Raw genomic sequence first — 26,359 nt, forward strand, 5'->3', positions numbered from 1 at the left:
TTGAAATCCAACAATCTCCACTGGCTTGTTTCTTCTCCCTAATTCAAATCAAAATAACTTGCTTTTTTATGGAGAGAATGTAAGATACTCGTGGACATTAGGCCTTGTTCTACTAGGTTTCAACTAAGTGTTTTGCTTAAGTTGCAAGTAATAAGGAGATTAACTCAAACCACTTCATGACCAGTCCACATAAGGATGGAATCCTAAACCAGTATGGACTAGGATTACTTGGATAAACAATACTATGTGTTGTATGCTAAGCATAACTAAATAAGTCTTTGTATAGAAGTCTAATTAGGATTGAGAGAGAGGTACCTTAGTGGGAGGACACTCGGAATCTCAAGACTCTATATAAAGCATAGGTCCCCAGCCACACAAGAACTTGAGCTATTCATTCACTGGCCCATCTCGCGTGAAGTTCTGAAGCATTGTGTTGGCAGAAAGACTTGTGCATTGTGACTTTTCATCGAGCAACTGGTGTGCATCTAGACTTCTACTTAAATACCTGCAATTAGACATGGCATCATCAGGTATGTATTACTGTGTGATTACCTGTTATGAAAGCATGATTATTTTATAGAATGCAGTACACATACATATATATATTTGATTTGTGTTTATGAGTTGTGTATGTTAAAGATGTATAATATGACTTACATGTGGTATCAGAGCCATTCATACACTAGATACAAATCAAATTTCATTTTGTTTTTAGATCCGAAAACTCTAGTCATATTCTTTTATGGTATTCTGCTTATTATTTAATCATCAGGCTATGAGAAGTTCACAATTTGATCCTGCGATTGTATATGAATTCTTTACTAAACATCAGTATTTTGATACATGACTATATTGCACCAATTTTGATTGCCTGTTGATGCTTAACATGTGTACATCTATAAATCTATGTATCAATCAGTAATTTACTATATGAATAAGTTAAAGTAATGTATTCAGTACACATTAAATCCGCTGCAGAATTAAGATCAAAATTTTCATCAGTTTCTTTTGTGGTATTAAGTGCAATTATCATTGTGACAGAAATACCAAATTCTTCTGCATAATGATCATTGAAACCAAAAACAGAAAAGAATTTGATACCATGAAATTTGCTATCTTAGATATTTGTTGGCTCTCTTTACAGAGATCAAGCCCACTAAATACTTAAGATACAAATTAAGTTCACCCTTTTGTTGCAGGTTCATTTATAACATCAGTCTTTTCTTGTGAATAGCAAATTCTGCTGAACATATTGCAGAAGGAACTTTCAGAACAAGAAATTTATAAATGAAAAGCAACATGATGCATATACTGTGGTTTTTCACTACATGAAACTGCACAAATTTGTTTCATGAAGTAAAAAGCTATGTTTAGATCTCAAGAATATATATATATTGTTTATATATTTATGACAATCGAATTTCAGTATTATTATTATTATTCTTTTGATTTGATTTAAGCTAGATAACTTTACTTGTCAGCATCTATGAGTTTCACCAACATTGAGCCTCTGAATGGTCACAATTTCAAAAAGTGGAAGCAAGACATTGAAATTGTGCTAGGCTTGAATGATTTGGATTTGGCATTAAGAGAAGACAAACCAACTGCAATAACAGCTGCAAGTACTAGGGATGAAAAGGCTAAGGTTGAGAAATGGGAAAAGGCCAACAGAATGGCACTTCTGATTATGAAGAGAAACATGGCAGACATTGTAAAGGGAGGAATTGAAGACAATGACTCTGCTAAAGCCTATCTTGAGTCTATCAGTGAGAAATACAAAGAGTCCGAAAAGGCTGAAACCAGTAACCTTATGGCTGCATTGACTAATAAGACTTTTGATGGCAGGGGAAGTGTGAGAGAATATGTAATGTCATTGATTGACATTGCAGCCAAACTAAAGGCATTGAAAATACCTATTGCTGATGAGTTTCTGGTACATCAAGTCTTGATGTCACTGCCACAACAATATGAATATCTTAGTGACATCTACAGTGCTCTACAGGAAAAATGGACACTTAATGAGCTGATTGGTATGTGTGTCAAAGCAGAGGAAAAGTATAAGAAAGGCAAGACAGCAGCTGAGGTAAATTTTGTAAGAAAGGATATAATGGCAAGAAGGGTTTCAAGAACAAGAAACAATTTTCGAAACCAAAAGGGACTAATGATGGTGCTGGCAGCTCTAAGCCAAATTCAGATAGCCTAAAGGCAGTGAAAACCACTAAGTTCAAGTGTTTTCATTGCCACAAACCTGGCCATTTTAAGAAAGATTGCATGAAGTGGAAAGCATGGATGATAAAGAAAGGTAATTTCCATTGCTTTTATCTCGAAGTTAACTTAGTTGATTCTTCCCTTAATTCTTGGTGGATTGATACAGGCTCACCCATTCATATTGCAAATTCTTTGCAGGGTATCACAAGAAGAAGGACACCAAAGAGGGATGAAGTTAACATTCGAGTAGGAAATGGAATGCAAGTTGCAGTCAAGGCCATATGAGCTGTTAGCATTAGTTTAGGAACAAGCTTTGTCTTAGTTTTAGATGAAATTTTTGTAATCCCATCATTAAGTAGGAATTTGGTTTCAGTTGTTCAACTTGTTAGGAAGAACTATGATTTTATATCAATAAAAGTGGCTTGCAATTGTTTTTAAATTCTTCTTTGGTTGGAAATGCTGCTCTTATCAATGATCACTGGAAATTGGTATGTTCTGAAACTAATATACACAATGAAATGCATGAAGTGAATGTATTGACAATGAATAAGAGGTCCAGAACAGACGAAAACTCCTCAGTCTTATGGCATAAGAGACTCGGACATATTTCTAAAGTGAGAATGCAGGTTATGATTAAAGAAAACATCATTCCCAACCTTGATTTCTCAGATTTTGCAGAATGCATAGAATGCATAAAAGGGAAAACTACAATTTCTAGAAGGATAGGAGCAAACAGGAGCAGTGAGTTGTTAGAAATTGTTCACACTGATATCTGTGGACCCTGTTCGATTCAGACTATATGCAAGAATTCCTATTTTATCCTCTTTATAGATGATTTTTCCAGGTTTTGTAGTGTGTATCTCATCTCAGAGAAATCACAGTCACTTGAAACTTTTAAAATATTTAGAACTGAGGCTGAGAAACAACTTGGAAAGCAAATAAAGATTGTGAGGTCTGACAGGGGAGGAGAGTTTTATGGGAAATACACTGAGGCTGGACAACACATGGGGCCATTTGCCTTATACCTGCAGCAACATGGCATAAAAGCCCAATACACTACACCAGGAACCCCACAGCAAAATGGAGTGGCTGAAAGGAAAAATAGAACCCTTATGGAAATGGTTAGGTCGATGATGTGCAACACTGGATTACCTAGTTTTCTATATGGGGAAGCCTTAAAGACAGCTAACTACATAGCTAATAGAGCTCCGAGTAAAGTGTTAGATAAGACTCCTTTTGAGCTTTGGACATGGAGAAAATCAGGGCTACTACACCTTCGGGTTTGGGGCTGCAAGGCAGAAGCAAAGTTATACAACCCAAATGAGAAGAAATTGGACCCCAAAACCACAAGCTGCTACTTCATTGCCTATCCAGACAAGTCAAAGGGTTACAAATTTTACTGTCCATCCAAAAGCACTAGAATTGTTGAAACTAGCATTGCCAAATTCATAGATGAAAATGCCCCACCTAATGTTGCTGCAATAAAAGAGTTTGATATGGATGAATTTTCTGGTGACAGCAACTTAGAGAAAAATCATGCAGACTTGATTTATTCATTTTCAGATAAAGTGCTTACAGCACCAGAAAATCAAATAAATGACAATTTGCCAGCAGAACCTATAGTTGAGGAAATTCACAATGAAGTTCATAACCATATTGACATACAACAAAATGACAATCAAGCTGAGACACAAAATGAGGAAGTGCCTAGAAGACAATCCACAAGACAAAGAAGACCAGCAATATCAAGTGATGATTATGTGCTCTATTTGCAGGAGGTTGAGTTTGACATAGGAGAAGACATCGATCCAAGAAATTTTTCACAAGCCATGAACAATAAAAATTCTGAAAAATGGCAGATAGCAATGAATGCAGAGATAGAGTCCATGTATGCAAATGGTGTGTGGGAACTCACTGAAGTACCTCAGGGTTTTAAAATGATAGGTTGCAAATGGATTTATAAGACCAAGAAGAATCCAGATGGAAGTATAGAGAGATATAAGGCCAGACTAGTTGCAAAGGGTTTCACTCAAAAGGAAGGAATTGACTACAATGAGACATTCTCTCCAGTCTCTAGTAAAGATGCTTTTAGGACAATTATGGCTCTTGTTGCACATTTTGACATGGAATTACATCAAATGGATGTCAAAACTGCTTTTCTTAATGGGGAAGTAGAAGAAGAGATATACATGGCTCAACCAGAAGGTTTTATAAAGGAAGGTGATGAACATTTAGCTTGCAGGTTAAGGAAGTCTATTTATGGACTAAAACAGGCCTCAAGGCAATGATATGTCAAGTTTGATTCAGAAATTACTACAAATGGTTTTATAGAGAATTCATCCGATGAATGTATTTATCTAAAAACCAGTGGAGCAACTTTATTTTTCTAATTCTTTATGTTGATGACATTCTCCTGGCTAGTAGTAATCAAAAACTACTATTTGAGACTAAGGTTTTTCTTTTAGACAGATTTGAAATGAAAGATCTTGGAGAAGCATCTTATGTATTGGGAATTGAAATTAAAAGGGATAGAAAGAACTTCCTACTGGGATTGTCACAGCAAGCCTACATTCTGAGGATTCTAAAACGTTTTGACATGCTGAATTGCAAGGCTGGAGATTCACCTATGTCAAAAGGTGACAAGTTCAGTAAAGAACAATGTCCTACATCTGAGCAAGAAAAAGAATTTATGAAAGACAAGCCTTATGCTTCTTTAGTAGGGTCTGTGATGTATGCTCAGATGTGTACTAGACCTGATCTTGCTTTTGCTGTGGGAATGTTGGGAAGATACCAAATCAATCCAGGTCAAGCTCACTGGGTTGCTGGTAAGAAGGTGCTTAGGTATCTACAAAAGACAAAAGATTACATGCTAGTATTTAGAAGAATGGATGATCTGGAGTTAATAGGCTATTCTGATTCTGACTTCGCAAGGTGTGTGGATAGCCTTAAGTCCACAACAGGTTATGTTTTCATGTTTGGAGGGGCTGCTATATCATGGAAAAGTGTCAAGCAGACGTTGACAGCAACTTCTACTATGCAGGCTGAATATGTGGCAGTGTATGAAGCATCTAGACATGCTATTTGGTTGAAAAACTTTATGCTAGAAACTAAGATGATTAAGTCAATAACCAGTCCTATAAAGATTTATTGTGATAATAGTGGGGCTGTGAGTTTCTCTAAGAACAACAAAAGAACATCTAAGTCCAAGCACATTGGAACCAAATATTTGATGGTTAGAGAAAGTGTTAAGGCAGGTGAGTTGCAGATCGAGCATATTAGCACTCAAAATCAATTGGCAGATCCTTTTACTAAGGCTTTACCAGTGGGAGTTTTCAAGCAACATGTGAGAAACATGGGAGTTGTTGAAAGTATGGCAGCAGCTATTGAGTGGGAGCCTTGAAGGGTTTTGAGAGAGGTGGAGATAAAACACCTCTGACTGATTCTATTAAGTATCTTTTATTATAATTTTTGTTGCAGTTTTTTAAAACAAAACTAAAGATTCAATATGTTAATGCTTTTCAGTTAAATTTTGCATTACTTATTTTCTGTTATGTCGTAGATTGAGCCATGCTTATCATGATTGCAGTTTTTAATGGCTCAATTTAAACACCTATAGTGTATCCATTTTCAGTTCAATCTTAAGTAGTGATACATGTGCAGATATATACATATATTTCAGATATAAGCATGCATATTATAATTGATCATGTATATATATAATTGTCTTGCAAATAATCTTACAGGAATTGTATAAAAAATGGCAATTCTTACAGTAGGACCAAATTTTTATTGTTAGTTTTGTGATTGAGTTAACAGATTCTGAAAACTAATTTCAGCATTTATGTTTTAGAAATTGACTGAGGTGAGACATAGTTACAGCATCAATGGTTATGAGTTGTTTAGGTACAAAATAGCCTAAGAACTTCTCATAGTCTGATGTTTGTGACTATATCTTGACTAAGTTGATCCAAGTTTGGGTTTTAGTTAATATCTCCAGCCCAACTACAGGTTACTTGCTGAAACTATCAGTAAAGAGGTTGATCATGAACAATGCCAGTCCAAGTGGGAGAATGTAAGATACTCGTGGACATTAGGCCTTGTTCTACTAGGTTTCAACTAAGTGTTTTGCTTAAGTTGCAAGTAATAAGGAGATTAACTCAAACCACTTCATGACCAGTCCACATAAGGATGGAATCCTAAACCAGTATGGACTAGGATTACTTGGATAAACAATACTATGTGTTGTATGCTAAGCATAACTAAATAAGTCTTTGTATAAAAGTCTAATTAGGATTGAGAGAGAGGTACCTTAGTGGGAGGACACTCGGAATCTCAAGACTCTATATAAAGCATAGGTCCCCAGCCACACAAGAACTTGAGCTATTCATTCACTGCCCCATCTCGTGTGAAGTTCTGAAGCATTGTGTTGGCAGGAAGACTTGTGCATTGTGACTTTTCATCGAGCACATTACTGGAAAAATGGACAGTAGGCACGAACAATGACTCACAGTTATGAGGCGGATGAGATTACAGCATTTTCATACATGGTTTTGAGTAATCAGTAACTCAAAATTAGTTGTCACAGTGTAAGGGTGAGTAATTTAATAATAGGCACTGGTAACTGTGAGGGTTATTAAAATTCAGCGGATTCGGCTGCGTGGAGCCGCTGCAACGGAGCTGAGAAATGAATAAGTACACATATGACTAAACTGTCCCATTTACTAAGTCACAGATGACCAAACTGTGACATGTAGTAATTCACAGATTTCCAAACCGTGACATGTACTAGTAATGTTAGGATTTTGCACAAGTTTGGTGGTTTTCTAAAGTCTCACGGTTTTGGATGAGTTGTGTATATTTTAACTATTAGTCACTGTTTTCATGCAGTGCCTATTCCAAAAGTAATATTTTATCTATTAGTCACGGTTTACATACTGTGCCATGACCAAAAAGTAATATTTTAACTATCAGTCACTGTTTGCATACTGTGCCATGACCAAAAGTAATACCCTCCTCCTTCCCTCTCCAATTTACCACGCCAAATAGATAATACAGATTGACTAGGAGTCTAGGACATTTTATAAAAATTCAAAAATATTGGTGTTTGAGAAAACTAGGATTGAGGACCGGTTCTCACTCTCGAGGACCTGTCCTCCAGTAACTCACTTTGAAATTTATGGGCTTAAGAACTGGTTCTCTCATTTGAGGACCGGACCTCCAGTAACACACCTGACATGTTTTATTTTGCCTACTTAAATTTTTTCTCTCTCCTGACTCTCACATTTCTCTCTTCTCGATCTAGCTCTGTCCGCGATCTTTCTCTTCCTTCTCCCAGCACCGATCATCTTCTCCGACGAGAACTTTCTCGTCTGGTGGTCGATGGCGACAGGACCCAAAAGCTTCCTCTCTCCCTCCTCTCTCTCATCATCACAGCATATATGAGTCAAGTTGAAGACTCTCACTCTCAGCACTCACTTAGTCACTCGCAAGTCGCGATCTCCCATTTTCAGAAACACCCAGCTAGTACCCAGTCGCGATCTCTCACCATCTCATCTCTCTACTCTTGAACTCCATTTCATCCTCTGCCCCTCTCAAAAGCCCAAACTCTAAACCCAAATCTAAAATCTCATTCTCAAATAGATCTCCCCCCTGCGGTACTGTCTCCGTAGCTCCCTCAGCCCTCTCTCCTAATCTCCTTCCCCTAATAAAAACCCTAAGAACCCCCTGAAAATACAAAGACCCATACCCAAAACCACAACGACCCACAGCCAAACGCAAAAAGGAAATAGGTTTATTTTTTTAGGTTTTTCGTTTAATTTCTGGGTGCACGAGTGATTTCTAATGGGTTGATTTGGGTTTCGGAAAAATTTTATTTATTTTTTGGTTGCAGGTGGTTTCGGCTCTCTCTTTCTCTGTTATCTTTCCCTTTCTGAGCTCTCACATGCTTTTGGTATGTCTCTCTCTCTGTTTGTGAATTTGAGTTTTCATAATAGTTCATGATGAATTTTGATTTGGCTTAAAGACTCTGTTTGGTCGTGGTTTCGATTGGTTTGATTTGGTGTGGGTTTTATTGTGAAATGTTTGGGTAATTTGTATGTTTCAATTTGGAGTTTTATACTTGCTTGCAAGGTAACATCTGTCTCTTTCTGCTCGGATTTTATTAATTTGGTTTCAGATTTTTTTTTTTTTATGTTTTGGTTAATTTAATTTAATTTTCTATTTTGAGGAAGTTCACATATGGTTTACAGGATTCAGACTTATCGAGGGCATAGGTTGGATGGAAACTTTCAAAAATCCTGTTACATAGTATATATGGCAATTCAGCCTCAGGTAATTAAGTTTGTTCCTTCATGCTATAATGATAGTTTGTGGCATCTATTTTGGCATACAAGAGTACAAATGCCTCTATATTTGTATCAATTTGTACCTATTTGTTACTGCATAATTGGAGATTCAATTGTGCATAATTTGAGGTGTGTTTTGTTTTCAATTCACTTTATTTTTGCAATGAAAACTTCTAAACTTTGTGACTGCATAGTTGAGCTTCAAGTTCTTGATTTGGAGCATATCAAGATTTTGATTTGAAGATTGGGGCTTTGCTTAATTTGAAAGTGGCTTTTTCGCAGCTAAGTTGTAGTGTCTACACATCCCTACTCTTGTTTGTTGATGTTAAGTTGTACTTCTGATATTCTATCCATGTGCACTAGGCTTGCATTGAGATTGTGAGAGTATGGCTTGATGATGGAGTTGCAGCTGTCATAACAGCAATGCTGAAGGCAACTAGATCTGTTGAGAAAAAGTGAAAACATCAGATTCAGGTAAACTGGAAGTTTGTATTCTTAAATAACAAATTGGTCATATGTAATTCAATTTGTATAGGCCAAAAAGAATTGAGTACTAGTGTGGAAGTTGGACATGAGATTGTGTCTACTGATATATAAGATCAATGGTTTTTTTTTTTTTTTGGGCCATTAGAATTGCATAACATGCAGGTTGATGGAGCTTTATTAATAGTCCATTTTTAAAAAGTAATATAACTTGTTCATGGTAATTGTTCCTAAAGTAACATGCTTTTTTTTGTTTGTTTTACTGATTTCCATTGAATAAGTATTATATATGCCCTTGTAAGTAAAGAAACATGTCAAGAAGGGCCAAGGCAGAGCTATTTTTTTGCTCGATCTAATGAATTAGATTTGGGTTTCCTTACTTTTATATAAAGAAAAAAAAATTTGGGTTTTATATTCTAGATCAAATGTATGTTTATTGATGTAGTTTCACTAGAATGCAGTTTTTTAATTGGTAATTATTAGTTGTACTTAATTAGCCCTCGCTGATATGCTACATCATGTATTGCTTAATGGTTTTGGCACACATGCAATTGATTTTCTTACATCTTTGATAATCCATTTGATATTTTATTTGTTTAATTATAAGTCTTATGAGAAGATTTATAATATAATAGCTTCAGGTCCAATAATAAGAGTACTCTCTTAATTTTGGCAGGAATTCAATTCTCATGCTAATGTTCAAGCAGGCTAATGTCTCTGCTCCACTAAACAAGATGATGTCGTCTACTCTATCTTAAAATTTCACCATTAGCCAGGCTTTAGTATTGGTTTATTTATTACTTTAATTATATTATTGTTTAGTAATGAAATTATTTTGTATTCCTATTTATAGTATTTTGGTTACTAATATATAAGTTTAATTTGGCTAGTAATACCTTTTTTGTGGTGTGTATTCCAAGGATGTTATTTTTTGATATTATTGTATATGAAACAATTATGAGCAATTGTATATATATTAGTTTTATATATTTAATGGAAGTATGGCACGGATACCGAAGGTGAAAGGCAAAGGTCATTTAACAAAATAAATACATGAATAATTTGTATATAATATTTATATGTTTTTCATGTCATAGTATGCCATATTTTAATATTATTTAGTGTTTCACGGTTATACAACCATGAGAGCATGAAAAGGAGTGGCTTCTTGATCGTCCAGCGGCTTCTTTCCTTTAAGCCACTTTAAGCCACTTGTATATATCAGCTTGGTTCAAGTATATTAGCTTGGCTGAAGTATGCTAATGAGAATGGTGTGGGACCCGGTCTGAATGGACTCACGGTTAGGTAAACCGTGACATTGTCACAAAAGGTACCCCTCTCAATCGCACCATCGCACAAACCGTGACTTAGAACAGCAATAGGCACTGCAAACTGTGCCCTTTGAGACTAATTGGCATGGTTTGGTGGGTGTGCCTGATGAAGGATTTTGCAGTAGTGGTAACTGGTGTGCATCTAGACTTCTACTTAAATACCTGCAATTAGACATGGCATCATCAGGTATGTATTACTGTGTGATTACCTGTTATGAAAGCATGATTATTTTATAGAATGCAGTACACATACATATATATATTTGATTTGTGCTTATGAGTTGTGTATGTTAAAAATGTATAATATGACTTATAGAGAAAACAAGGTATTCGCTAAATTAGTGTTTAAAAAAGGCATAAAACCTAAGGTCCTAAATCCTAATCTCATTGAGTAAGAATAAAATAATATTTCTGAACTTTTAGAGAGATGAAGAGGGTAAAAAATAAGGGATCAGTTCATGAAGAAAAACAGTGGAATAACGGAAAAAAATCGCGGTCAGTTTTGGAATGAAAAACATTAAATGAGACTACCTAACGTAGATTGTTTGGATGGTTCAGACTTAACCAAAGGCACAAACAACACCATTAATAACAGCAGAGGAGCCGGATCCTAGTATAATTAATTTATTAATTTTCTTATTATTTTAATTACTTTTCTTCTCCGTATGGAATTAGGAATGTATTATTATAAATACCTCATTATGGGGAAGAATAAAAAATGCTGAATTATTTTACTTAAAACCTAAATTTTGACAATCAACGTTATGGGTTATTTCCTTTCGAAAAATTTATGAAAATGGCATTTTTTGTGTGTTAATGAAATAGGCGTCTATTAACTTAACAAGCAATACAAAAATCCTCTAGAAGAGCATCTTGAATAAGGGGGGTGTCCCCAACTTAGATTTCATTGGATTTTAAAAGTCCAATGAAATCTAGGTGTCCCCAACTTAGATTTTAATGGATTCCAATGAAATTTAGGTGTCCCCAACTCAGATTTTAATAGATTCCAATGAAATTCAGGTGTCCTAAAAAAGTCATGGATTTCATTAAGTGAAGGATTTGGATGGATTTGGATAGATTTTAATGGATTTGAATACATTTTTTACACATAACAAATTCCATGAGAATTCCACCAAATTCCTTTGGATTTTGATGAATTCTATGGATTTTAAAATCCATTAAATTCTTTTAAAATCTGAGTTGGGGACACCCCCCTAAATATAGGAGGATCACCGTGCCAGAGTATAGAGTCAGTCAACAACAAAGTATATCTAGATAGCCTATGAGCAACCCCGTTTGCTTGGTGAGCAACACGATTGAAAGAGACACCTCCAAAGAAATGGAACCATCAATGAGCCGTCCAAAAAGCAGAAAAATCTTCATGATAACTCTTTTAAATCTAGTGTTTTGTGCCCTTAAACTCTCGATCACTTAAACCTTTTTTTTTTTTTTTTTTTCTCGTCGGGCTACGAACGACGATGGACTTCTTCAGGGACATGGATGAGCAGGGACTGACAATATATGGCTATGGATCATTAGTGAAAATAAGCTCGCTAGCGTCAGTTTCTTCAAATCCTTCCAGGATCTTTTCGACAACAACGACATCAACTAACCCAACCATATGTTCTTTGCCATCATACCCATGTAATTCTATTTTTTAGTTTTTCTGTTTTCTAGGATTTTCTTTTCTTTCTTAGATTGTCGGGCTTCGAGGAAGTTTTAATATTTGATTGCTCGAAATGGTATACGGAATATTAATGGTGGATGATTATCTTGTATTTTTTGTCACAGGGACAGATCTTAGGAAGGATATTTATACACTATTTTTCAAAATTTTATTAACCATTTATCGATCACATTGCTACAACAAATTAAGGATACTTATTCACAGTTAATATTAGGGATTAATGTCAATTTCGTCTCCAGTGTTGAAATGAGCGTCTGCCATTAATGACGTGGAGTCAACGTTTGTCATTAATTGAGGTTAATTGCCCAATGTGCTGCAGAATTGGATGCTTAAAATCATACATTCGCAATTAAGTTAGATTTGTAATTAAGACAGATTAATTGACTCTGTGTAAGAGCTTTAAGTTTCTCCTATATAAACCTCTCATGAGGAGAAGAATAATAACAAGAAATTACCCCAAAACATTAGTTTTGACACCCAAACTATTATACTTGTATCAATTTAGTCCCCAGAATTTTAATTTGTTAAATTTAGTCCCTAGACTTTTTCAATTTTGTCAATTGAAGTTGTTCAGTCAATTTAGATTGAAATCAAATAAACATGAGGGCTGAAACGCGCTTGAAGTTATGGTATAATTTAGAGTGACCCTTCTGCCCTAAAAAAGGAGGGTACGTGATTATCACATAGTTCTATGCAAACGGAGCTTTGGACGGAAAGTGTGTAAATTGATTTAACAATCTTAATTGGCAAAATTGAAAAAGTTTGGAGACTAAATTTTTCAAATTAAAAATCTGGGGACCAAACTAATACAAGTATAATAGTCTGGAGACCAAATTGACATTAATCCCTTAATATTAGATCATTTAAGACACATTATAGACAAGAGGCTTAGTTTTGACATTTCATAAGCCCGTCATAGCTAAAAGGGCCAAAAGGGAAATCTCAATTTCGACAATAGGCAGGGAAATTTCAATTTCATAGGCCCAATATATATTCCCCATATATAGCTGAAAAGGCCAATACTAGGAAAATTTTAAGAATATTTTCAATAGTAAAGTGTTGTGTTTTGAGAAGAAAATTGCAATTTTGTGTGTGGGAAAAACAAATAAATTGAGCTTTGTTATTTATCAATTAACAACTCTCGTCCATTTAATTTAAACTGAAGACCTCCTCTTACAAAGGAGAGACTGGGTGCTATTCAAAACCAAATGATCAATTAAAAATTAATTGAAATTTGAGTTCTGTCTACTGCAAAATTAGATTTTTGTACATTGAATTTTTTCTCTTGAAAATACCAATTGAGTACTACAATCATATATACTACTATATTGACATTAGGCTACAAGATGGAACTAGAAGAATATATATTAATATATACACATATAGAAAAGTACAAATAAAAAATGTAGGGGGATGAAAAGTCGGAAAATCTTTTACTTTTTTTTATTTTTCCGCTTTTGCAATTTCCTCTGCCCTGAAGCTGTAAAAATTTCTTCTCCTTTGGCCATCTTTGTCTTGAAAAAATTTTGTTCTCCTTTTGCTCTGAAGCTCTAGAGATTTCTTCTCCTTTTGCATGCTATTGTTGTCTTGAAAAAATTTGGTTATGCATGTTTTTGCCATTCCTTTTACTTTGAACTCTGGAGATTTCTTCTACTTTGCTATTTAGCATATGGGCCGGGCTTGGTGGGGATGACATGACTCCTCCATTTGGTAACACCCCCAGTGATATGGCAGGAGATGATGGGAAATAATGCCTTCGGCCTACCCAGCCACCCTTGTGGGTTAACATAGGCAATGTCATGTTTGTTTCCCCACAATTGGCTTCTTTAATTTGCACCACCACAACACTCTTTGCTTGATGAGGGGTTTTGCTGGTGCAGTGACCTCAAAGGCTTATTGAGCCTCGTTTTGTTCTGGTTCAACACAATTAGGCCAACCCAATTAAACTGCCGCTACCTCTAATTGGGGTCGAGGGAGATCTCCCGTCCTGCAACATGTAAAATCACGACAATGTAATTATTTGTAATTTTCAATTATATTGAATTTTATATTTATAATACAATAAGAACTGCGAAATACTTATGCAAAATCAATAAATAAACAACGAATATAACTTAATGAAAGCTACACGTATGTTGATTTATGTGGACAAAATATATTATGCACTTTTCGTTTCTAAATGTAACTCAAGTTATATATATCAATATACACTTGTAATTGAAATGGAAGTTTATCTATTTTTGAGAGAGAGAGAGAGAGTGAGAGAGAGAGCTTTTTTTTTTTTTTTTTTTTTTCAGTATTTTATATGCAGTTAACTTATTGGAATAAAAATATTTGGGAGTCAACTCATCATTAATGGGATAGTAATGTTAGGGAGAGGACATTTTAGTACCATATGTGTACTTTCTTAGAGGTGAGACCCACTAATACAACTATACAAGTATTTTACATTGTAAAATTTTGCCTTTGTTTGAGATGTGGTATCCAAAATGTCATCTCTCTAACATTATTGTTAATGGAAGGTTCTCTTTCTATTATTGACAGAATGAGAGGCCGGTTCACTTAGATCACTCTAAATAAAATCTTTCAAACAACAAAAGCATAAAATTAAGAATACATTTTTTCTTGAATATAATAAAATGTGATAATCATACCATAATCTGGTAAATCATTGATCCGATTAAAGATGAATGTCATATTTTTCATGTATATTCATTGTATGAAATAAAGCTTTCTCATAATCTTTTCCCAAAACCCTAGCTTCTAAGATTTCTGCAACAAAGGAATAAAAAGAAATGTTAGCCCAACTAAAAAATGCAAAAAGAAAATAAGTAGCTAGATAAAATGAATTGCACACACGACTATAAGTTCTTTTTTTTTAACCCAAATTTCCCAAAGGGTGGTTCTATTTGAACCCCTAAATTTACTCAGTTAATCCCCTATTTGTTAATACATTTTTATCATTTACCTAATTTTACCAATTGACAATAAAAAAAAAAACTTAAGAGAAAACACTTCAGAAGCTATTGACCATTTCTACAAACTATAAAACAACTTTTTAATTTTGGAAAAAACAAACGATAAAACATTTATTTACTGATAATAAAGTAATTTCAAACACAAAAAAAAAAAAAAAAAAAAAAAAAAAAAAAAAAAAAAGAAGAAGAAGATAGGAGGACTGGCCGCTCTATCAGATTTAGGAGTTCAAATAAAACCACCTACATGATCCATTATCAATTATATTCATGCATTGAGTAAAGGCAGGAGAAAATTAGACTACATATAGAGCATAAGTTAAATATTTCTTTATAAACTGAGTATGAGATAGAGAAAATAGATCAATAAAAGCTATTTATATATACTTTAGATAAATTATCTATATATCATACAATGGGAAGATGTCATGGGGGTTAAAGAACTTCGCAACAACTTAACTAAATCTAATGGTTGCCTCAGAGTCTCTCAATTTTGAAGGACACATTGCTACCGAATATGATTGATTGATTTCGGATGCTTGACCAAACATAGAATTCCAATTCATTTATAGTGAATTATAACAAGAATTCTAGTAACATTATGAAAATATAATTAATAATCGTATCCAGAGATACTTTCATATCAAAATTTATAAACTTTATAAAATTAACTTGATGCGATACATCATGTTGAGTTATTCATATATGTTAAGAAAAATCCAAATGGTTGGTTGTCCAACCAGCGTAAATCTAACCAGTTGGCAAATAAATCAAAACACTTTTCTTTTACAATAAATCTTCATTTCAAATATATTTTTGTTGATATCCGAATTGTGTCATGTTGGGCCTTAGCTTATATTAGGCCTTAGATTATATTGGGTCATGTCTTAGACTGAATTGGGCTATGTCTTACCTAGGGTGAATTGGACCTTACTTTGTTTATGCCTCAATTGGGCTTTAGTTGTGTTATATCTCATGTTGGTAATTGAAAAGGTAAGAGCCCTTTTAGGGATGAAAAAAAATACGTGGGTTTGGGTATTACCTGGACGCAACGGATTGAGTATAAAGGGAAAATTTTGGTACATGAATGAATTTGGGTATTTTTTGAAAATACTTAATCAGGTAAGGGTCGAGGATGATATTGCAACCCCCATCCCCGAACCTACCCCAAATTAAATATATATATTCATTTTATTTTTATAATATTATTAATTAAAAAAATATATTATAATATTTACATTACCTATAACTTTTTTAAAAATTCTTATATTATTAATATATAACATATGTACCTTGTCTCGAACTATATTTTCTTTTTGGTCAAATATGAATTTTTTGTTTTTAGCTATATTATGTGCCTTTAAAGTAAAACTTATTTGTTAAAAAAATAAAAAAAAATTAACTAATGGGGCAGATTCGGGGATGGGGGATGGGGATGAAGAGCCCATATATTCCAGGTGGGTACAGGTATGGGGAATCCCGGAATTGAAAAATCTGGGGATTAGGTGAGTATGTGGGGCAAAAACAAATTTTGTTATGGGTATAAGGGTGGTATATCCATCCTTGCATGTACCTACATTAGCTAATTAAGTAAGCGATCATCCACAATATAAAGAAGGGAACAACGTACATGCATCAATTTTCTAGCACATATAGCGTATTTAGCTCGTCAAGGTGTGTGGTCAAAGACTCATCAACCAGCTTCTGCACAATAATACAAGCCTCAGTGAAAGTTTGGTTGAGTTTTATGAAACTGTTTTTGAATAAATTTTCAAAAAAGTAGTACAAATCAGTATATGTTTTCACACAGATTCTCGCATCCACACCCGGTCATCTAGACCTAGTTTAGACGTCGTGATCCTATACGATAATTCTTTATAACAAATTACTCCTAAGTCTAGTTTTAGAAAGATTTTTAAGTGGAAATCAACTTAAATAAAAAATTAAACTGAAGCTCAATCTATTGGCATGTGTGCACTTAGAAGCCAGAAACAATCTACCAAACGCTCGGCATCTATTGGCATGTGTACTCTTGCCGAGAGCTCGGTGGCTACAAATGCATTCTCCATCTACATCTGCAGATTTTAGGTTACATATGCATCTTTTTAGGTTGCAGATGCAGTTTTTAATGTTGTATATGACATATTTTAGGTTGTAGATGTATGTTTTAAGTTGCAGTTGCAGGAATAAGGTCGCATCTGCAGTTTGTATTTGCAACTACCGAGCGCTCGATAGATTTTTTGTCCTGCAAATTAACTTTTGGGCTAGGTGGACTTGGCCGGACTTATCTTTCTTTCTCATTTTGGGCTTCTACTTAAAACACTCAATTCTTTATGCCAATCTTATATATGCAAGAATCTAGGATCTTATACGGGAATTCTTTACATATAAAAAGCTTCTTGTATAGAATTGACATAAATAATTTCCGTGTATAGACCTTGTTTGAAACATGTGTGGATGATCTGGATGTGGAAGCTAGAATCACCCTTTGTTTTCAAGAGTTCTAATTTTTTTTTTCTTGATTACATTGATTCTAAAATTTCTTAATTGAACATAGATTCTGAATATTGTTTGGAAACAAGAAAACTTGTAATTGTACGGTTGAATATTGTCTTTGCATTGTTTTCTCTTTTCATGATTTTAATGACAAAAAACTGGTTTTGAACAAAGAAACCAAACAAGTTCTAAATTATGAGACTGTAATGATCAATGAATCACATACATCCTATATATAATGGTTGTTAAGTCAAGTTTGGAAACATATACTTAATACTTAGAATCTTCCTTGCTTAACCAACTAAAATTGAAGGTTAGCTATATAACTCTTTGTTGAACATGTAATTGGAATCTTCCTAGCTAGCTTGTATATATATATTATAGAAAAATGGATAAAACCAAGATTATAATAATGACCCTCTGCCTGCTGCACTTATCTTTTTTTTTTTTTTGGCCAACTGCTACACTTATCTTAATTAGTTTTCAATGTTATCAAAAAGAAATTTTAGTCCTTAATAATAGACCCATATATATTTCCATGAAGAGTACAGAATTGCCGGCGCAAATATTTGCATCACTGTAGTGCATCGATCATATAGGAAACAACTGATTTGAAGTCAGAGTCCTCATGAAATCGTGCAATATTTAATAGTTGGAAAACATTCTGACATCACATGGCTAGCTGCTGCACCCTCCAATTGCCATTGTGTAGCTATACTGCTATGCTACAACAGTTAAGATTCAAAATCTTAAGATGAAAACAATTATTAGTACTATTTCAGCATAATCATCTTGTTTACTATATCTTTAATAGAGGTGAGACATACATATATGAGATTCAACAACTTATGTGTGTGTCACTATTAGAGAGATAATTCACCAAAATAGTAAGTTAAAATAATACAAACAACATTATTCCCAAAACGAATTCTGACCATATATATCATGCTGATCATATTTGTGTAGTCTCTCTAATTGAGATAGACCCACACTGGCCACACAGTGGAATTCCACATAGGTGGACTTTACCTTTTAGAAAGAAGATACAAAATATGGTCAATTTAAATGATATAAATAGTTTTATTTTTTATTTTTTATCTTCAAACCCAATAAAATAATTGCAAATGTACAAGCTTTGCGCCTAAAACATGAACCATTTAGAAGCTATATATTGTGAATGAACCCAACCAAATGAAAAGGGTGCAAGCTTTTAGCCCCAAGCCATAAAAAACCATGGGAAAGAAACTTGCAATATTCCTCCCTTTCGTAGCGATCTTGTTACTCAAACAAGCCAGCTCCGGTCAAAGTAGTCGATCTCTTACAAATGACTTGCCACTCAACATCGTCTCTGATGGAGTACTCCTCCAAAATGCTTGGAAACCAAACTTGATTTGGCTAAAGAACAACTTGTTCACATCGGATAGCTGTGACCAGACATATGGGTTCTTACCATGCACCACCACAGGCCTAGGAAACACTTTCCTCATTATTGTCTATGGCTACTTGATGTTCCGCTCAGCCAAGTTATTGTCAGATGGAAGTGAGATTCTGCTGCAGATTTTAGGCCCTGGTATTATTGGTGGTCTCTTCCTGCCTCTTTTGAGTTCTCTACCTGATGCTGCCATTATCCTTGGTAAGCGTAATCCTAAATTCTTGCAAATTTGATTGATTTATTTTCACGTACGCTATACCAATTTAGCAGAATTTTAAAATGTTTTGGACAATTTGAATCTTTGGCATCTTTGACAATTTGATCAATCTGAAATTTACATATTCTTTGTATGTTTGAAGCATATTCCTCAATAGAGCACCGATACAATGAAGCATATTCCTCACAATATATAAATTGACATTGATTGTCATCTAAGTCACGCCATGTTTAGTAGAAATGTAAAACCTTACGTAACAGTATATAATATTATGGACATCTTTATTTATTGCTTTGAATTTAACATGATATTGAGTAGGTGTACTATATTTGTTTTTAGTTGATTTGTAACTAGCAGTAGCAGTGTAGCAAAGTTACAAACATATGACTTGACTTTTGTTATTCAGATTCATGTGCTTAAAATTATTTATTTTAAGTAGGCATGATTTTTTATTGCGTGCTTGACATGTGCATGTGATAGTGGAGTTAGTGTGAGCTTATGTCAATCAATGACTTCGTCAACTCTGAAAAATTGGGATTTGGGGTTAAGGACTATAAGTATTAATACGACAAATAATTTTACATTTTTGTTCCTCAGTTCAGCATAATTTTAGTCCAATATAATAATATTTAGGGCCAGTTTGGTATTGGTGTGTGAAAAAACAGCTGTGAGGTAAAACAGCTGTGAAATAAAGTCAGCTGTAAAGTAAAGCAGCTGAGTGTTTGGTAAGTATGTTTTCAAAAGTGTTGTGAGTGCAAAAAAAATATCAAAGTGTTTGGTAAATGTTAATGTAAAAGTGCTGTGATTATATATAATTACTAAAATAGACATGATGCTAAAATTGTCTTTCACTTATTTGTTTGGTAAAAATAAAATGTGTTTAACTTGTTTTTTAAATTTTTGGCTACAAATTTTTATTAGCATTAATTTTTCTAAGAACAACATTATTAAAAAAGTATGTCTATTATTTTTTTAGGTATATTATAATTTTAATCGTGCAAATAAAATATCATAATTAATTATCACAATATAAAATATAACTAACAATGGACATATTTTTAAATTTAAAATAAACAAATTAAAAATATAGAAATTAATGAGGATATTATGGGTAAAATAAAATATTAACTGTTGTTGTGATTCACTGCAGCTTTCAAAAGCACCTAGAAACCTGCTTTATATTTTTGTTGTGGGGAGTTGAGAATTGTGGGAAAAAGTAGTTTTTAATTTTTTTACCAAACACCAAAACTGCTGTAGGTGATTGAGAATTGTCATCCACAGTAGCTTTTAGGTCTTTCACCGCAATCCCAAACGGGGCCTTAGTATAGTCCGGTAACTCCGGTGCAGTCCATCCCAAACATATCATGCAGGTCCAGAATGCAAGTAAATTCATAAAAGCATTAGTTATACATAGGGGTGATTATTAACCATGTTGTGTTTGAGTGCACTCACGTATCTTATGAACTAGAAGCTTAAGAATAAGTGCTCTTATTTCTAGAAGCGAACAAACTTATGGAAAAAAAACAATTCTATGGATTCATACAAGGCCATATTAAGAAATGAGAAAATTGGTGATTTTCTTCACAGAATATACCAGCTAAATAGGTTTGTCTTGTCAAAATCTCATTATGGTGTTTGCTACGGGGCAATAAATTAGGGGAGTGTAATGACATTATGACTGAAGAGAAAGTCAATTTCTTGAATCATACAGATGCAAGTACATTAGCCAATCCTTTTTCCCATGTAACTCAACACAAATTAATCTACTCATTCATTGGGAAGTGACCCTTTGGCTGTAAATTCAAATTTTCAAATATATGCAGAAATGAAAAAGAATTAAGTCATTTATGAATCATAGGATGAAATGTTCATGCCACCTGGGAAGTACCCTATCTTTTTATTTTACCTAATGAAAAATAATTGTGTTTCTTGTAGAATAAGTTTTAATTAATTCTCTGTTTTATTGGTGTGCTATTTCTGGTGTTTTAACAGCATCAGGGATTTCTGGGGACACAGAAACGGCTCAAAGTCAGGTCTCTGTTGGAATGGGGTTGCTAGCTGGATCCAATGTTATGCTTCTCACAATTCTATGGGGCTCCTGCCTTATAGTTGGCAAGTGTGACCTTGAAAATTCAGCTGCAGTTGATCACAAAGATGAAAAGAGATTTAGCTTAACCGGTACTTCCCTATACTTTCCTGCTCTGTAGTTTTGCATCTACACAAAATTTGGTTCTGTTGATACTTGGAATGTAATCTTGCAGTAGCCTCAATTTCACAAACATATAATTTCGCTCATAGGATTATGAATCTAGGATAGTGAGAAGCAGCAAACTTAATGTTTAAAGCAAGAGATGTTGGTGAAAAGTATATGTCCAAGTGTCCAACAACATTATACATTGATACATTGTTAGATTCCTTAGTTGTTTTGTTTCTTTTCAGGGTCTGGAGTGAGCACAGATATTTGGACAAGCTATGCTGCACAGATCATGGTTTTCTCTATTATTCCTTTTGTAATTGTCCAACTACCCGAAGTTTTCCACGCAACATCTCATAGTCGCTTAGCAATTCTGATTTCACTCATTGTATCCGTCTCTTTGGTGATCGCTTACTGCCTCTATCAGGTGAATACAACTTTAGTTTCTGAAAAGTTCTTGTGATTCTGTTTGAAAGCTTTATGAGCATGGATATTATTTAGTTCCCCTCCATTCTGCACTAACTCCTGCACCACACTTTGAAATATATATCGACGCAGGTTTTTCAGCCGTGGATTCAGAAGAGGAAACTTGCATATGCAAAGCATAAGCATGTGATGTCAGAAATTCTAAAACAGTTGAAAGCAAATACTCTGGGAAGACTTCTTACAGATGATGGCGATGCTAACAAAGTTGTTATAGAAAAGTTAGTCTTCATTAAACTCTCAACTGTTTGTCAGTTCCATTTGAATCTATTTTCAATCACTTCATTAGGTTAGGCATTCACAAATTCACCAATAATCCCATATATCATATGAAATATTTGTTTTGCCATGAAATAAAGCTTCTTCAAACTATTGGAGTGGTAGTACTTATGCTATTCCTCAGATATGGATTTTATTTTATTTTTTTCATAGATGTGATAAGGTAAATGTCATGTTACTTACTCTAACACAGACTTATAAGATTTAGTCACCTAGCTCCTTCTTTGACTAATTTGAAAACCAGACTCTAATTTCCAAATATTCTGCATTGTTAATTAATAGACAAATAGAAGCTCCTTTGATATCGTACAGAAAACATTCATCAATTCCTAACTAAATCTTACTTTGTTAACCATTTTTGATGTTAAGTAGAGTTTCTGTTGATCTAATGACAGGTTATTCAAGACACTTGACCAGAATTCGAATGGTTACCTAAATACCACTGACTTAAGATCTCTGGTAATAGGAATCCAGTTTGATGATGTAGATATAAACACTGATGATGCCATTTCACAAGTGATGAGAGACTTTGATACATCTCATGATTCGAAGATTGACGTGGATGAATTTTTCAAAGGAATCTCAAGATGGCTTAACAAGGCTAAGCGTACTACAATAATGGATCATGTATGTTATTTCTCTTATTTTTCTGCTGTTTATGACATTGGTATGATCTCATCCATGAATGCATATATATGCAGAAAACAAAGAAAGAACAAGACCGGTTTGAGGATCAGATTGATGAGGTTGTGGAGGATGTCAAAAATGCCAAATGGCATGCCTCCAAAGCAGTATCAATGTTGCTTCTGGGAACTATAGTTGCTGTTGCTATTGCTGATCCCCTTGTTGATGCAGTTGACAGCTTCTCAACAGCTACTAGCATTCCTTCATTCTTCGTCTCGTTTGTTATTCTACCTTTTGTTAGTTCCAGTGAGATAGTGTCCACTCTAATTTTTTCCAGCAGGAAAAAGCTGAGAACATCATCTTTGGCATACTCCGAGGTTTGTTCTTCATCTCTTTTGTCTATGTTTTATGCACAGTTGCGTTGCTGGACACTCTTTCTAGGAGTTTCATGTTTTCAGTGTTCTCTGTTGTACTCTGAAAACATGCATTAGAGGGAACATGGTTATGTTCAATACATCTGTTTGACACAGTATATTGTTTCCTAATAGAACTCGAAATTATAATGTCTCTAATTCTATGGCTTTGATTGCTATAAGAAGCAAACTCAATTTATGATTTTGATTGCTATACAAAACCTTTTAAAGACTCCTAATGTGAATTATGATAGTCGATAACTCTTTGGCGATTTTGTGGCAGTTAGAAGTATTGTCAATTATGATGTTCTCTAATCTCTGTGTTCTTTTCTTTGTGGTGCAGATATATGGATCAATAACCATGAGTAACACTCTTTCCCTGGCTGTGTTCTTGGCTCTTGTTTACATTCGCAACTTGACATGGAGCTTCTCTTCTGAAGTGTTGGTTGTTATAATTGTCTGCATTCTAATGGGTGTGATTGCCAGTTTCCGGACCACCTTCCCTCTTTGGATGTGTTTTTTTGCTATAGTGCTTTATCCTCTTTCTCTGGTTCTGGTTTATATTCTGGAATATGTATTTGGGTGGTCTTAAATTCATTCTACATCAGTTTTAAGCTGCGTTTGGTTTAATTCAATTAGCAGCAACATTTAAAGCTGATACTTGTTTGTATCTTATGTTTAGTGCATACTTGTATTTTCCAAGTTAATTATCTTTGCATCAATTATCCAAGGAAAAAATATAATTTTCTGCAGAGTTCAGAGTTCTTTACCCCCACCGCTAAATGCTTGTCCTGTTACAAATGAAAGAAACAACAAACAAATAACAATACAGGAACATCTTTCTTCCAATGTGGGATTGTAGGTTTCCTTTATTTGAAAATTGTCGTGCAATTTTCTTGATTTCCTCTCAAATCATGCTTGGACTTTCTAGATTTTGATTGCTCTTTACTTCTTTGATTTCAAGTTATATATTATGACAAAATTTGCTGCTAACAAATTTTATTAAGATTTAATATTACTTGTTTTCTATAAACTTGTGAACTTAAGTCTTTAAATTTAATATTCTTAAATCTTGTTTTCTTGTTGAGAAAAAAGAGTAGAAATGCGATTCTGGTTGAAGAAAATCACGATGCGTTTTGGGGATGCAAAGAAGGTCTTAAAAACAAAGAATAAGGTCTATATTTATTCTCTTATGAATGCAAAGAACCATTAAAGAACAGATTATGGTGCCTTTGCCAAACACCCTCTGCATTGCACTCGATTAAATAAACAATAATTCTAAGGCAACTGCAATATGTCAAAAGTGATGTGTCAATTATCAACCAAAACAATAATTGATGTAACAAGTAGACCTTACCTGCCACATGATGTAGTTCATCAATTTGGTCTAAAAATGTAGTCCCTATAGTATTACTCTTATACAGATAACACCAGAGAAATAATATCTAAATGTTTTGAGACTTTTTAACTACAAGAGATACAGAATGAATGGATTACAGAGTACTCCTTCCAAAGGTACAAAGTAGAAGTTTGAATGTATGACAAACATGCATTAAGTTTTCCTTCCTGAATACTGTTTCCTATAGTTGCAAGTTGTAAGTATTCTCTGTTGTACTTGGAAAACATGCATTAGATGGAACATGGTTAACCATCTTCAATACATCGATCTGTTTGGCATAGTATATTGTTTCCTAAGTGAAATCGAAAATTATAACGTCTCTAATTCCATGGCTTTGATTGCTATAAGGAGCAAACTCATATTTATGATTTTGATTGCCTTATGGAACCTTTCCGTTCCAAGACTCCTAATGCGAATTATGATGGTTCGATAACTCTTTGTAGATTTTATGCCAGTATAGGATTACTGGCAATTATGTTGTTCTCCAATCTATGTGTTCTTTTCTTTTTTGTGCAGATATATGGCCATGAGTAACATTATTTCTCTGGCAGTGTTCTTAATTATTCGGAAATTGACATGGAGCATCTCTTCTGAAGTGCTGGTTATTATAATTAAGTTTCTGCATTCTAATGAGTGTGATTTCCAGTTTCTGGACAACCTTCCATCTTTGGATGTGTTTTCTGGCTGTAGTGCTTTATACACTTTCTCTGGTGCTAGTGTATATTCTGGAATATGTATTAAGGTGGTCATAGATTCATTCGACATCAGCTTTAAGCTGCTTTATTCAATTGACAGAAAAATTTGAAGCTAACACTTATTTTGTGCATAATTATCTTCCAAGTAAATTATCTTTGTATCAATTATTCAAGTAAAAATAAATTTTTTTCTTTAGAGTGCAGAGACGCTACCCTGAAACTGTTGTGTTATGTGGTAATTTTCCATCGCTGGTCTAGTTCTTACCCCGCTGCCAAATGATTGTTCTGTTAAAAATGAAAGAAACAACAAAAAAAAAAAAAAACAATGAAGGAACATCTTTCTTACGTACAACATGGGATTGAAGGTTTCCTTTTATGTGACTACTGTCTTGCCCTTTTCTTGATTTCCTCTCAAATCATGCTTGGACTTTCTAGATTTTGATTGTTGTTGGTTAATTTTTTAATTCAAGTGACATATTACGACAAAATTTCCTACTAACAAATTTAATTTAATTTAATTTAATATTTGTCTATAAACAGCTAGGAAATCCAATATATATATGAATTAAGGAGGAAAAAGATAGTGACGGAGGTTGACTAGTCAATGATGTAGGTAGTATATATTTCCCAAGATCAAGGCTTTGAATCTGAATCATTGGAAACCTTAGAGCTTGGATTATTTAAAAAGTCTTGGCATCTAGCAATTACACAAGTCCCCGGCCCAAACTATTGTTAAGAGCAATATTGATGGTCCAGCCACCAACCCAACTCCAGTATACATATTCTTTAGCAATCTCCTTTGTATTAAGAAATTCAGAAGCTTTTAAGAGTTATCAAATTATTGTCTTAATTAGTCAGTCAAGTCATGCTATGTACACATGCATACCTATGATCGAGTGTATGATAGATCAAAGTATAAGAGTCTAGGTGCTAACTGCTAGGAATTGGATAACTTCTGCTAGGTATTGGCTGATTGTATTGTACCAGAACTGAAAATTTGGACAACCTTATTTGCTTTTCTAATTGGTTTTGCTTGCTGACATGTATTTCTTCACTTGTTTCATATGAGGATAAATCTAATTCTTAACTTGTTTGGTTT

General features: G+C 34.1%; 2 protein-coding genes across 2 annotated transcripts; both read left to right on the top strand.

Annotated features, from left to right (window-relative positions):
- The first annotated feature begins 1,486 nt into the window (after window positions 1-1,486).
- On the top strand, window positions 1,487-2,493 carry LOC147286704 (uncharacterized). Its single transcript, XM_086240823.1, has 2 exons — window positions 1,487-2,083; window positions 2,407-2,493. The coding sequence occupies exons 1-2, from the start codon at window positions 1,487-1,489 to the stop codon at window positions 2,491-2,493; spliced, it is 684 nt and encodes a 227-aa protein (XP_086096949.1).
- A 16,179-nt stretch (window positions 2,494-18,672) lies between these two features.
- LOC147286705 (sodium/calcium exchanger NCL1-like) lies at window positions 18,673-23,836 on the top strand. The gene is made up of 7 exons (XM_086241362.1): window positions 18,673-19,157; window positions 21,166-21,351; window positions 21,613-21,794; window positions 21,926-22,071; window positions 22,525-22,756; window positions 22,831-23,130; window positions 23,510-23,836. The coding sequence occupies exons 1-7, from the start codon at window positions 18,758-18,760 to the stop codon at window positions 23,756-23,758; spliced, it is 1,695 nt and encodes a 564-aa protein (XP_086097488.1). The 5' UTR covers window positions 18,673-18,757; the 3' UTR covers window positions 23,759-23,836.
- Window positions 23,837-26,359: the final 2,523 nt, after the last annotated feature.

This window comes from Dryas octopetala, chromosome 4 (genome assembly GCF_963921425.1).
Source record: "Dryas octopetala chromosome 4, drDryOcto1.1, whole genome shotgun sequence".
Taxonomy (NCBI): Eukaryota; Viridiplantae; Streptophyta; class Magnoliopsida; order Rosales; family Rosaceae; genus Dryas; species Dryas octopetala.

Coding starts and splice junctions, on each gene's coding strand:
- LOC147286704 (XM_086240823.1), top strand. CDS start 1,487: ATGAGTTTCACCAACATTGAGCCTCTGAATGGTCACAATTTCAAAAAG. Junction 2,084..2,406: donor AAGGCAAGACAGCAGCTGAG/GTAAATTTTGTA, acceptor AATTCTTTGCAG/GGTATCACAAGAAGAAGGAC.
- LOC147286705 (XM_086241362.1), top strand. CDS start 18,758: ATGGGAAAGAAACTTGCAATATTCCTCCCTTTCGTAGCGATCTTGTTA. Junction 21,795..21,925: donor TCGCTTACTGCCTCTATCAG/GTGAATACAACT, acceptor ATATCGACGCAG/GTTTTTCAGCCGTGGATTCA. Junction 22,072..22,524: donor AACAAAGTTGTTATAGAAAA/GTTAGTCTTCAT, acceptor ATCTAATGACAG/GTTATTCAAGACACTTGACC.